The sequence below is a fragment of the Physella acuta genome, unplaced genomic scaffold (genome assembly GCF_028476545.2).
Source record: "Physella acuta isolate Inbredline_101_S28 unplaced genomic scaffold, ASM2847654v3 ptg002859l, whole genome shotgun sequence".
In the NCBI taxonomy this organism is placed as follows: domain Eukaryota; kingdom Metazoa; phylum Mollusca; class Gastropoda; family Physidae; genus Physella; species Physella acuta.
The window spans coordinates 1,039-13,852 of NW_026734258.1; the positions used below are offsets into that span (position 1 = coordinate 1,039).

General features: G+C 36.8%; 1 protein-coding gene across 1 annotated transcript; it reads right to left on the minus strand.

The window, feature by feature from the left end:
* Nucleotides 1–3,145: 3,145 nt before the first annotated feature.
* On the minus strand, nucleotides 3,146–12,794 carry LOC131934519 (toll-like receptor 4). Its single transcript, XM_059290557.1, has 3 exons — nucleotides 10,588–12,794; nucleotides 8,152–8,315; nucleotides 3,146–3,959 (listed from the first exon to the last, which is right to left on the minus strand). The coding sequence occupies exons 1-3, from the start codon at nucleotides 12,776–12,778 to the stop codon at nucleotides 3,762–3,764; spliced, it is 2,553 nt and encodes an 850-aa protein (XP_059146540.1). The 5' UTR covers nucleotides 12,779–12,794; the 3' UTR covers nucleotides 3,146–3,761.
* Between the last annotated feature and the right edge of the window lie 20 nt (nucleotides 12,795–12,814).

A 12,814-nucleotide genomic window follows, 5' to 3' on the forward strand; every position in this document is an offset into this window, starting at 1 on the left:
GAAATGTCGTGTTGCTTAAACAAATTATATTACAGTATCCATCCAGATAGCCAGTTACGGTAAAGTTGACCAGTGACGTCATCCTACTGAATCCCACTCCAAACGACGCATTCGTCAGCCCATCTATATAAAGCGCTTTCAAGTTTTTCAAGTCAGATAGCGCTAAATCTGGGTAACTAAAATTGTTCCCTCCTACCGCCGAGTTAAAGTTTTTATTCAACCTCAAGGCCGTGAGGGACACCAAAGGCTTGAAGACACCCACGGGAAACGTGTCAGGGGTCATCGCTAGGGAATTATCGTCCAGTCGGAGAAACGTCAAGTTTTCCAGACCCGAAAACGAGCTTTCATTCAGCTTTGAAATGTTGTTTGAATTCAAATGCAATATTCTAAGTCGTGAGTAATTTTTTAACGAATGAGGAGGTATTTCAGTTAAAGCGTTGTTGTACAGGTCAAGTTTTGTTATGTTAGGCGGTAGGTTTTGAGGGACGGATGTTAGTCGAAGGCCGCTGCAATCACAGCAATTTGTTTCGTTGTAGCACCTACATCCCGAATATATGCTGTAAGTTGAATTCCTTCTGGGATTGCATGATTGTGTTTTTGACAACTCGAGAAGAGATTCTCTTTTGTTGTTGTTATTGAGGTCAGAGGTCACTTGGTTATTGACACCTAAGTCCATTGTTAGTTTGTGACTTGGTGAGGAATTACTTTTCATTTTTGTCAGGACGGCGTCTTTTTTCATGACATCGTTAACCGATACAACGTTATTAGATGGGATTGCCATACGATGTATATTGCTATTTTTTGTATTGGTTGACTTGTCATTCAACCAGGAATTTTTAGAATCTGACTTTCCGTTAACACTAACTGAAGACGTCATGTCCGGTGGACGTGAAGTGTATGCTCCCGCTTCATTGGTCAAAAAAACCAAGAGCAAACACGAGATAGTGAATTTTGTTATCATGACTGCGATTGGTCTAATAACTGTGAGCTAGAAGTTTTAGTGAAAACAATTGTACGGTTTTGTTTAAATTATGTGTAAAAATATGGAGAGAGTGAGACAAATTTTAGACAGCACTTTAATTATTAGCTGATGTTAGAATGAGCGTCTGACATATATGGTCTTGTACAGAGTCAGTCTTTATTTACCTAGCTCGGACAAAGCGACTTTTTATACTTAGGTCAGAAAGTATCACACTTTTTAGGCATTCATGAAACACAATACCATTGCTGTTATTGTTATTCAAACGTTGGTTGAAAAAATGATGCTCCATTTACTACATTTGCTTTCAAGTAATGAAATAACCTCCATCTTGCGTTGATGTAAAACTACGTTGAAGTACGTGCTACCTAATCCAGTTCAGCATAAGTTTACAAGCCTAGGGAACCCGCACGCAGACCACACAAACAAAATTTTAAAAACTTTTGACATGGTACGCTTGTGTCTATTAGCCATACACGGATTTTCTTATATAAGAGCCTCTGGTATTTTTGTTTAAGAGCCAAGTTGAAGATAAGGAAAGGCCTGGGGTTAAAGTATCGTCATTGAAATCTATGATTTGGCTTGTTGCTAATCCGCAAGCACGACACACTTCCGCCTTGATAAAAATAATGTTAAACCTTCTAGAATAGCGACAGCATAGAGACTAGTGCATAGGGAGGGGTGTAATTCCATGCCCTTAACAATACAATATGTTACTAACTGTATACCTAGCAGATCCCCTACACACCTCACACCCTCAACCACACACAGAGGCATTGTCACGCCAATGACCTACAGATAAAGCCCACTATGAAACAATGATATGACGTTTCCAATAGGGCTAGTATGTATGTCACCATCTTCTCGTGTTTGTACTTGCCAGCTAGTATTTTCCAAACCAAATGTGAATATTTTTATTAAACGGCAAAAAAAAAAAAAAAAAAAAAAAAAAAAGATTACTTGGTAATGATAGACTTCATTTGATTATATTATTAGTAACATTTTTTTTATAATTTTGGGTATTCTTGTTTTTTTTTTTAATTTTCGAAGCGAGGCTTCGTTGTTTCTTATGAACTGAATACATATTTATTATTTTCTACAAATTCCTTTTATTATTATAATCTTTGATATAAATATGCCAGTGCGATATACTACACCGTGTAACAAAAAGCATCCTTCCGCACCATAAAGGTGCTGTTTTTTTTTTAATTTACCTGAATAATGATGAGATTCTTTAGTTCTGGCAGATGGTGTCGCCTAACTCTCATATTTTGGAGGATAGTGTCTCCAGTTTAACAAATTCTCATATTCTGTACGATTTTGTCTTCAGATTTACATACTCACCGAAGTTAGTGTACACGTTCTTGACCTTCAGCTTTGTCGAAATTTGTCATTTCTTCAAAGACGGAGTTAGTTTGGAATTTAAGATTCAGATAAAGATCCGAAAAGAGCTATAGTTTACATATCTGCAGGTCATATTTCAAAGTAGAAGGGTCAAAATGTTATAAAAGAAAATTAGCAGATTATGCCCCGTTGCAGCTTTTCCTCAACGGGCGGAAACAACTAGTTATTAAGTAGTTTAAAAACCACTAAGGTTGATAAGTTAAACTATAATAGTGATGATGCGGTGAAATTATTTTTAATGTTGTATCTTACAATTCTAATATGTCTACTTCCTGTGGCCGATCTAAGTAGCATGGGTTAAATAACACAGGAAGCCATTTTGTGAATCATTTGTCAATCTCCTACCACAATACAAAAATAAAACATGTATCCAATAATATAACGAAAATTGATGTTGCAACAAATGGGATAGCTCCAGGAACAAGTTACGATTACCATTTTTTTCCGATATAACGTTTTTTTGTTTATGTTTATGAAAAAGATTTGTAGAAAGCATATCGCTTGACTCACACGGAAAAACTGCACTTTTATAGAAAAGCATCAAAGAGTAGATCTTATGAAGATTTGTACCGACTGATTCTAAATATATATTTTAAAAATCATATCTCTCATCGATGGAAGATATATAGAAATGTTTTTAAGAAGCAATAAAACTAATGGGCTCTCGTTCTTTTTTAAATTAAAAAATAAAATAATTTATAGCCAACAATAATAAAAATAATAATTTGCAACCAATTTGTAAGAAAAAAATACACCTTATACAGTTACAGCATTTATTACAATTTGTTTTCTTAAGGGGAAAAAGAATTTTCTATAGTGAAAAATTCTTTTCCTGATTAATACAAGACACCATGCCGTAATAAGAAATCACACAACGGTCAAGCGGCTGTCAAAAAGTTGTCAAAGCTTAAAAAAAACACTTTGTTTTCCTTTATAACATCGATTTTGATTTAAACTCCAAACAGTTTAATTGTTTTTGTTATCACTGGTTTAATGGGCATCGCATGTGGTAAAACGATACGCCTGATTAGTAATCCAATATTTTTCTTTGAAGGACCCGTTTATACGGTTGATGAAGCAATATGCCCAAGGCTATAAATGATATCCAGTTACATTGTTGTGTGAACCTTGCAAGGATGGCTGTCGGCACACGAAAATAATGACTGCTAGAGGTCAAGGGTATTTGCCATTCAAGTACTGTGGTGTAGCGGATCCTGGAAGGCCAGCAATAGGACATCATGAATGTCCTCCAAACTATCAGCCAGCGTATTAGTTCCATGAGACGATCTAGACCTGAATGTCCTTTATGAGACGATCTAGACCTGAATGTCCTCCATGAGACGATCTAGACCTGAATGTCCTCGCTGAGGTCCTACAGCTAGCGCAGGTCCTGTGCCAGTTTGTCCCACATGGCCTTCATCTCCCGCTCCGAGAGTTGCTCCCCCTGCGGGTAGGGGATGTAAGTGTTGCAGCGGAGGAAGGACATGAGCTCGCCCAGGTTCTTGGCCGCCATGTTCTCTTTGACCAGGAAAATCAGCACCGGACGTCCGTCGTGGACCGACTCCATGTTAGCCATCTGAAATAGAAAGGTCAAGGTCATACTACGGTCAACGCAACCGTCACGGTCAAGGCAATGCCGCCATATAAAGGCTTACTTCAATGTTTAAATGACAACAAGTAAAAGGATTCATTAATACTATTGACCTATCGTACTAAGGTCTAGAAAACTAAAACTTTTCCCGACCTGTTATCGACTAATGATGTGGGCTTGGTGGTTAAATTGTTAAAAGATCAAACAAAACACGCGGTTACACCTTTTTTTTTTACTTTTATTTCGCTTTCATTTATAATTTCAAAATTATACATTTTTAGTGAGAAATACACTGTTTATTGTGATTGCAATACTAATAAAAAACTGGGTTAGTACGCCTTAAACTAAGATAAAAGAATAAACCAATTTACACGTAATTAACACTTCTGTCTTTTTGAAGGAAAAAAAAAACCTTTAGTAAGTTTGACTATGTGACTACGCCGTCCCATTAACCTAGTGTCACACAAAAGTGAAACTTTGCACAAGTTTTAAGCATTACACTACTTTTCAAGTTTTGTGTTTTCATTTTACTGCAATACTTAGAAAATATTAAAGTTTATGTAAAACCGTCTACTTATTTTTTAGGTATATTTTCTTATATAAAAATACATAAAAAAGTTAAAAAATAAATATCAAAGTGAATATCGTAAATGCGATTTTGTTTTGAATATTGAGCGAACAAAGATACATAGTTTTAAAAAAATGTTTTCAATTTAAACATTTCATGGCTTTCGTGGCAGCTAGAGCTACAAAATGTGATTGTATACTGTCACAGACTGTATAATTAGATATGTTTATATTATTGTGTTTTACATGAAGTTGCATGAATGAAGAGTACCTGGCTAGCGGAAGGACTGTTTGAGCGATCGTCATGTGTTTTTCCATGTTTTTGGGTGAGATCGCTCATGTACGTAAGGGGAGAGAAAGTAGTGAATAAAAGGGAGAGCAAAAAGGTGAACGGGTGTTGTGTGCTAGAACTTGAACCTGAGGACTGTGGCTGTGAATGTAGGATGTTACTACGACACTTTGTTTCTTGACTGTGATTGTACTTATACCACTTGTGACCATGGATTTACTATGGATCTATTAATTCTCTGTACAAAGTGTAAATAAAGTTATTGTTTCACAACTACTGTTGCTCGTGTGAGTATATTGAAGAACCCACAATAACAACAAAGAATTCATGTTGTTACATATGGTGTCAGAAGTGGAGGCAATAAAGTGATGTTGCTACATTGTATTACTGTTACTTATGATGTCACAAGTGGTATAAGTACAATCACAGTCAAGAAACAAAGTGTCGTAGTAACATCCTACATTCACATGGCAAGGCTACAAAAAGAGGATGAAGTCACAAAAAAACTGATGAATAACATCAATAAACGACAAGGAAAGTACAGAGGCCACTGCTATGAAATAAAAAATGATATACTGGTTAGAATATTTCAGAATAACAGCATTAAAAGGACACAAATAGTCATTCCAGAGACACTGAAAGGTCTAGTCTTGGAGACAGCACATGATAGTCCTTTGGCTGGGCACATGGGAGTCAGGAAAACTATAAATAGAATCCTTGACAACTCGTTCTGGCCGGGAATCCATCAGGATGTGAAAAGATACATTGGTAAATGCAAGCAATGTATAACTAAAAATCATCTACACAGCAAACATATTGCTCCTATACAGCCAACTGATAAAATAGGAAGGGTGTTTGAGAAAGTGGCTATAGACATAGTAGGACCTCTACCAATTGCATCAAAAAAAGGTCACAGATTTATTCTAACTTTAATAGACATGGCGTCCAGATGGCCAGAAGCTATACCCCTAAGGGATATAAAATCCGAAACTATATGTTCTGCATTATTAGACATTTTTTCAAGATATGGTTTTCCTGAAACTCTGCTGTCAGACAACGGCAAACAATTTACCTCTAATGTGACTAATGCATTAACAAAGCTGCTGAAGATCACTCAGGTACACTCGACCATCTACAGACCGCAAGCAAACGGTATGTGTGAACGGTGGAATAAAACACTCAAGGTAATGCTAGCAAAAGCTACAGAAGATCATCCTAAGGAGTGGAATGAGTATATTCCGGCGATACTGTTCGCCTATAGAGGAACAGTGCATGACGCGACGGGGTACTCGCCATTTGAATTAATGTTTGGATCAAATCCAAGAGGGCCGCTTTCGTTGCTAAATGATAGATTACTTGGCACTCAAATCACTGAACAAGATGCTTTTGAGTTCATTACTGAAAAGAAAAGCAAAATGGTATATGGATTACAATCTGCTCAACAAAATGCGGAGGGAGAGGCAAGTAGACAGAGAAAATTGAAAAACAAAAATAGATACCTCAGGCAATTGAAGGAGACAGACAATGTCTATGTTTGGCTACCTACCTGGAAAGGGGTCAAATTATGGCAGGGACCATTTGTGATTAAAAAGAAAGTGAACGAAGTAGATTATGCTGTGGACATCAAAGGCACAATAAAGATAGTACATGTTGATCTACTGAGGAAATACGATAACATGCCTGAGCAGATAACTCAGGTGATGGAGGACATTAATACACATGACACTGACATAAATGAGGAAGTTGGTCGTGATGAAGAACTGCCAAAACGTCAAATAGAAGAACAATCTAGCGTAGTAATTATAGAGGAACAACCTACCTTAGCGAACATAATTCAAACAGAAGAAGAAATCCAGCAAATTACTCCGCTGAAGTACAGAAAAGAACTACAGCAGTTATTGAACGAATTCAAAGATGTCATTACTGAAGATACTGGCTACACAAGAACGATTACTCATGTCATAGAATTAAACAAGGATGCTAATTTAAAAAAGAAACAATATGCAGTACCTTATGCATACAGAGAAGCAGTGAAGAAAGAATTAAATCATTTGATCGAAACTAACAAAATACAACGCTCAAATTCATCTGTAGCTTCACCAATGGTGATAGTAAAAAAGAAGAATGGAAAAGTAAGAATTTGCTGTGACTATAGAGATTTGAATAAAATCACGAAAATAGACGCAGAACCACTGAGAGATACTAATGAACTATTGGAAGAGATAGGGAACTCAACAATTTTCACTCATCTGGACTTAAACCGAGGTTTTTGGCAAATAGGTATGGATGAGGAATCCAAACACTACACAGCGTTTACAACTGATGAAGGATTATTTGAGTGGAATGTTATGCCTTTTGGCCTAGTAAATTCAACAGCAACATTCTCCAGATTTATGAGAATAATGCTGGCAGATATAAAGAATGTAGTACATTTTGTTGATGACATATGTATTCATTCTAAGGATATCAAGACACATATGCAGTCAGTTAGAGAGGTACTAACAAAATTAAGGGAGCATGGCGCGACTATTGCACCTGAAAAGTTAAAATTTGCAAATGAAGAAATGGATTTTTTGGGATTCAAAGTAGGCAAAAATCAAATTAGACCTACTGACGGAAATAAAAATAAAATTCTCAACTTAGAAATACCTAAAACCAAGAAAGAAGTCAAAGGTGTATTGGGTCTATTTAATTTCTACAGCAAATTCATACCCAAGTACTCAGATATAACTCTACCTCTAAGACAGCTAATTACCAAGGACAGCAGTAGAACAATAAATTGGTCTAAAGAATGTCAGGATGCTTTACAGCTAATAAAGCAGTACTTTGAACATGAAGTAACGCTTACTGCCCCTAACTTTGAGAAGACACTAACACTGGTAACGGATGCTTCAAATTATGGATTGGGTGCATGTTTAATGCAAGAAGTGGACAAGGTACTACGGCCTATATTTTATCTGAGTATAAATACTGTTAACAAATAAATCTGTTACATTATCATTATCTCGCATAATAAAGAAAAACATTTTTCGTGTGGTGTCACCCCTTAGAGCTAGACAATGTGCCAGGCTTGTCTTAAATCAGACACAGATTTCAGTTGTTTTTAAATTAACGCCTAAATTAAATCCAACAGTTCATTTTATTTTTAAAAATATCGCATTTAGTTAAGAATAGATTGTTTTTTACTGGCAAAACCAAAACTAAACGTTATTTTTTGCTTATAAAGAAAAGGTTTTAATCGTTTAGTTCTAGATTAGAACTGGAATTACTGTTAGGATATTTTTTAAAAGCACTTGAAAGCACAATAATAATTCCACCTACCTGGACCTCGTATTTACACCAGTGACTCTTGCAGAAGTTCCCGGTCAGGATGACCAAGGTCCTACGGCACATGCTGACGGCGCTCACGATGTTGGAGGCGATAAAGTTTCCCGCCACAAAGTTGCGCCCGTGGATGTGAACTTTGACCCCTCTTTTGACTAGCTCTGTGGAAGTTATTTATCTTTGGAATTTCGCCATATTTTTGTGTGCGACATTTACTATAATTTTAAAATTTATTCATTCCCTAAAGTGTAACGAAATAGATAGTCATTATAGCCTGAATTAATTCATTATGTTTTCACATTTTATTAACTTTATAACTGATTTAAATCGTTCTTTTAAATAGACAAATTCTTTTTAACTTATTTTTTAAATTGACGAACGGATGGACGGGAGTGGTATGGTGTAGAGGTGGAGTGGTATGGTGTAGAGGTGGAGTGGTATGGGATGAGATGCTTTGGTGACCGTGGTGTTAGCTGTATATATATATATATATATATATATATATATATATATATATATATATATATATATATATATATATATATATATATAATAAATAAAGCTCAATTCTGTATGTAGAAATAAGTTTGTTTGTCGTTGACATACTTTGATGGATTTAAGTGTTAGACTATTATCCTGCTCATAGTCTAAATTTATGAGTTAAAAAATTATTATTTAAAGTGTTGGGAAATAATTTTCATTTTTCAAACTGATAGTAATAATTGTCGGCATGTTCATTGAACACAATTTTAAAAAAATAACAAAAATTCTAATTATGTCTGAAAATTATTTATATTTAGTCCTTTAGCACTTACTTCCCTTTGATAAATTAGGAAAACACAATTACTTCCCTTTATTAAACATTGCATTAGTGGAAAAGAATTTACTTTTTATTACTTTGTTTTGGTGTTGGGAAAAAAAATATTTACATAATTAGCGGGGATTGATCAGGTGCAAATGTTGTAGGTATTTTACGAATACGCTTGGAGTATTATAATTGTTCATTTGGTTTGGTTTGGCACCTACGTTCGTTTAAGTGAGTGCAAAAGACTATGAATAAGTTGGAATACTGTAGTCGATTATTAAGCTGAAACAGGCGATTCTGCCCCGGGCTAGACTGTGAGCACTTTGCGTTTATGTTCGCGTTAGTGTTTTCTTTGTGTTTAGGTTGGTTTTGCGTTAGTGGTTGCGTTTTGATTTGGTTCGTTTTTGTTCTTTCTTTTTTCGTTTTCGTTTGTGTTTTTTTCTTTGGGTTTGTGTTTGTATTTGTGTTTGTGGTTGGTTTTGCGTTTGGATTTGGTTTGTTTTCGTTTGCTTTTTTGTTTGTTTTTTCTTTGTGTTCGTATTGGTGTTTGTGGTTGTGGTTGGGTTTGTTGTAAGGTTTTTGTTTTCGTTTGCTTTTTTGTTTGTTTTTTCTTTGTGTTTGTATTGGTGTTTGTGATTGTGGTTGGGTTTGTTGTTAGGTTTTTGTTTTCGTTTGTATTTGTAATTGTGTTAGCGTTATGTTTGCGTTTTGTTGTTTAGGTTTTGGTTGGTTGTGGTTTGGGTGGGCAATGCCGGGTTTATGATGATTACTAAACACACAGGTAATAATCTTTAACAGAAAGGTTTTTCACAGAAGCCAGAGCAGGGCCTGGCCGGGACGGCTAGTGTTTATATATAAATCACCGAATCTGCAATAATATAGTTTTTTAAAAACAATTAGATGTGTAGGGTAAACTGTTAGTATTAGTATGAAATTATAAATCAGATACATTAAATATGACAATATGTGCAATTTTGTTTTGCGTTCACTTGGTGTGCAGTTCTTTTTTTTACGAGATTCTGTTCTATTTTAAAAAGTTTAAGTAATTAAAAATGGATTAAAAATCATGTCTATATCCCGAGTTGCCATCCCCTGTTGTTTTATATAAGAATATTTGAGAAAGTTTAGGGTAGATCATTCCAGGTTTTTTTTTTTTTTTTTTGTTAATCTTTTGGAATACTAAACAACTGATCCGGCCAGGTAATGCCCTGGCTAAATATAAATCATGTATAATGTGTAAAAATAATGCTAATTCAATATTAATGGAAGTATTGGGGACGTCTTTCAAGTAAGTAGATTTAAAATGTATTTTTACTGTAATATTCACCTTAACTCAAAGAGTAAGTCATTTAATTTCTTGATTATTAATTTTAAAGAAAAAAAATTGCGTGTATAAACTTCCAACATTTTTTTATGCTGACCAAATAAAAAGGAAACCATAAGTAACTAATGACCCAGCTCGACTTTTTTTTTTAAATCAAAGAACAACCAACACAAAGGTAATTGGGTTAAACCGAAATAGCCATAAAATTAGTAATCGGCAAATAGACAACCTTATTATCACGGAAACTTCAACACCCTAATATGTATATTACCAAAAGATACATTATCTTCTCCTTAAGACTTACCAGGCTCGACAACCTCAAGGACGAAAAGTTCATCCGGGTTGGCGTAGGAGATAAAAACGTCATAGTCAAATTTGTTGCCTTTTGTCTCGTGTCGTCTATGGAAGTTCAGCATCGCCGCGTGGTACAGGTACCGCAGGCTCCACCTGAAGCGGAAGATCATGAGACCGACGAGAGCAAACAGCACGAGCAGCGTGGCGGCAACAACAAACAGGAAGAGCTTCTCGTTGGATGCGCATTCTTTGTTCAGCAGCTCCACGGTTTTGTTGTAGCCGTTGGTCAAGCGTACGTACACGTCGTCGTGAGCACAGATATAACTCTTGAACGACTTAAATGCTGGAGACTTGACCATCCAGGTTAGGAATTTCAAGTTTTGACACGTGCAAAGAATAGGGCAGTTGTTAAGCTCCACCTCAACCGGTATCTGGTGGTCAATCAGCCAATCAATGCTTTCCATCACGTCATCAGGAAGTGACGAGATCGAATTGTGACTCAGATTTAACAGTCTCAAGTTTTTCATCCCACTGATATTTACATTAAATTCCGAAAGACGATTGTTTGACAGATCTAGAATAGTAAGATTGTTGAGACCGATAAATAAACCATAACTTAAATTTTGAATGTTGTTAATAGAAAGATCTAACTTTTTTAGATTTGTCAAATTAGCGAAAACAGGATCGTCAAGAGTGTTTAAAAAATCCCCAAGTAGGTTTGTGCCGAGGTTAAGATTCTCCAAACGCGGGAAATTGGAGAAAAACGTCCACTCCAGGGAACTAACATAGCTCGAATAGATACTGAGGGTGGTCAAATGATTGAAGCCGATGAACGGACCTTGCAGCTCAGGCAAAAAGTTTCTGTCCAACACAAGGTCTGTCAGGGAGTTGTTGCTGACTATCGTCAGCCGTGACAGACGGTACTGCAACTCAGCGTTAACCATTTCTATCCGGGACAGTTGTGGTGGGAGGTGGAATACTAGAGCGTTGTCATCTCCAACGCTTCTCCTCTTGAGGAGGGAATGAAAATGTTTGATGGATTCTTTATTGTAGGATGTTGGAATATCGTAGAGGTAGTCTTCGCCGTTGATCAGTAAAGTCTGAAGATTGGTCAGTTTTGGGAGAAATTCAAGGAAAACCCCGAACACGATTCGGTTTTTTCCGATGTCCAGAAGAGTTAAGTTTGGGGGGAGATGGTCGAACGTATCGTTGTCTATCTTCTCAATGCTGTTCCCCGCGACCTTGAGAGTGGTCAAAGACTTGGGGAGGTTGACCACGTGACTGGCATTGACTTGAGTTCCGGTGGAGTAGCGCCACTCGATGGTGCTAACGTCCAGCCACCACAGGTTCGTGTTGTTCCTCAGCCCGTGCATGATATGCTGCAGGTGTTTGATTCCAATGTCCTCGTTGTAGTGGATGTCCAACATCTCCAGGCTCACCAAAGGCGTAAAGGCATCCTTGTCAATGTGCCCCCCACGTAGGTGGCAGTTGCTGAGGTTGAGGACCTTGATGTGTCCCAGGTACTGAAATGTCGTGTTGCTTAAACAAATTATATTACAGTATCCATCCAGATAGCCAGTTACGGTAAAGTTGACCAGTGACGTCATCCTACTGAATCCCACTCCAAACGACGCATTCGTCAGCCCATCTATATAAAGCGCTTTCAAGTTTTTCAAGTCAGATAGCGCTAAATCTGGGTAACTAAAATTGTTCCCTCCTACCGCCGAGTTAAAGTTTTTATTCAACCTCAAGGCCGTGAGGGACACCAAAGGCTTGAAGACACCCACGGGAAACGTGTCAGGGGTCATCGCTAGGGAATTATCGTCCAGTCGGAGAAACGTCAAGTTTTCCAGACCCGAAAACGAGCTTTCATTCAGCTTTGAAATGTTGTTTGAATTCAAATGCAATATTCTAAGTCGTGAGTAATTTTTTAACGAATGAGGAGGTATTTCAGTTAAAGCGTTGTTGTACAGGTCAAGTTTTGTTATGTTAGGCGGTAGGTTTTGAGGGACGGATGTTAGTCGAAGGCCGCTGCAATCACAGCAATTTGTTTCGTTGTAGCACCTACATCCCGAATATATACAGTAGGTAGAATTCCTTCTGGGATTGCATGATTGTGTTTTTGACAACTCGAGAAGAGATTCTCTTTTGTTGCTGTTATTGAGGTCAGAGGTCACTTGGTTATTGACACCTAAGTCCATTGTTAGTTTGTGACTGGGTGAGGAATTACTTTTCTT

Coding starts and splice junctions, on each gene's coding strand:
- LOC131934519 (XM_059290557.1), bottom strand. CDS start 12,778: ATGGACTTAGGTGTCAATAACCAAGTGACCTCTGACCTCAATAACAGC. Junction 8,316..10,587: donor CCTTGAGGTTGTCGAGCCTG/GTAAGTCTTAAG, acceptor TAACTTCCACAG/AGCTAGTCAAAAGAGGGGTC. Junction 3,960..8,151: donor GGTGTAAATACGAGGTCCAG/GTAGGTGGAATT, acceptor TTTCTATTTCAG/ATGGCTAACATGGAGTCGGT.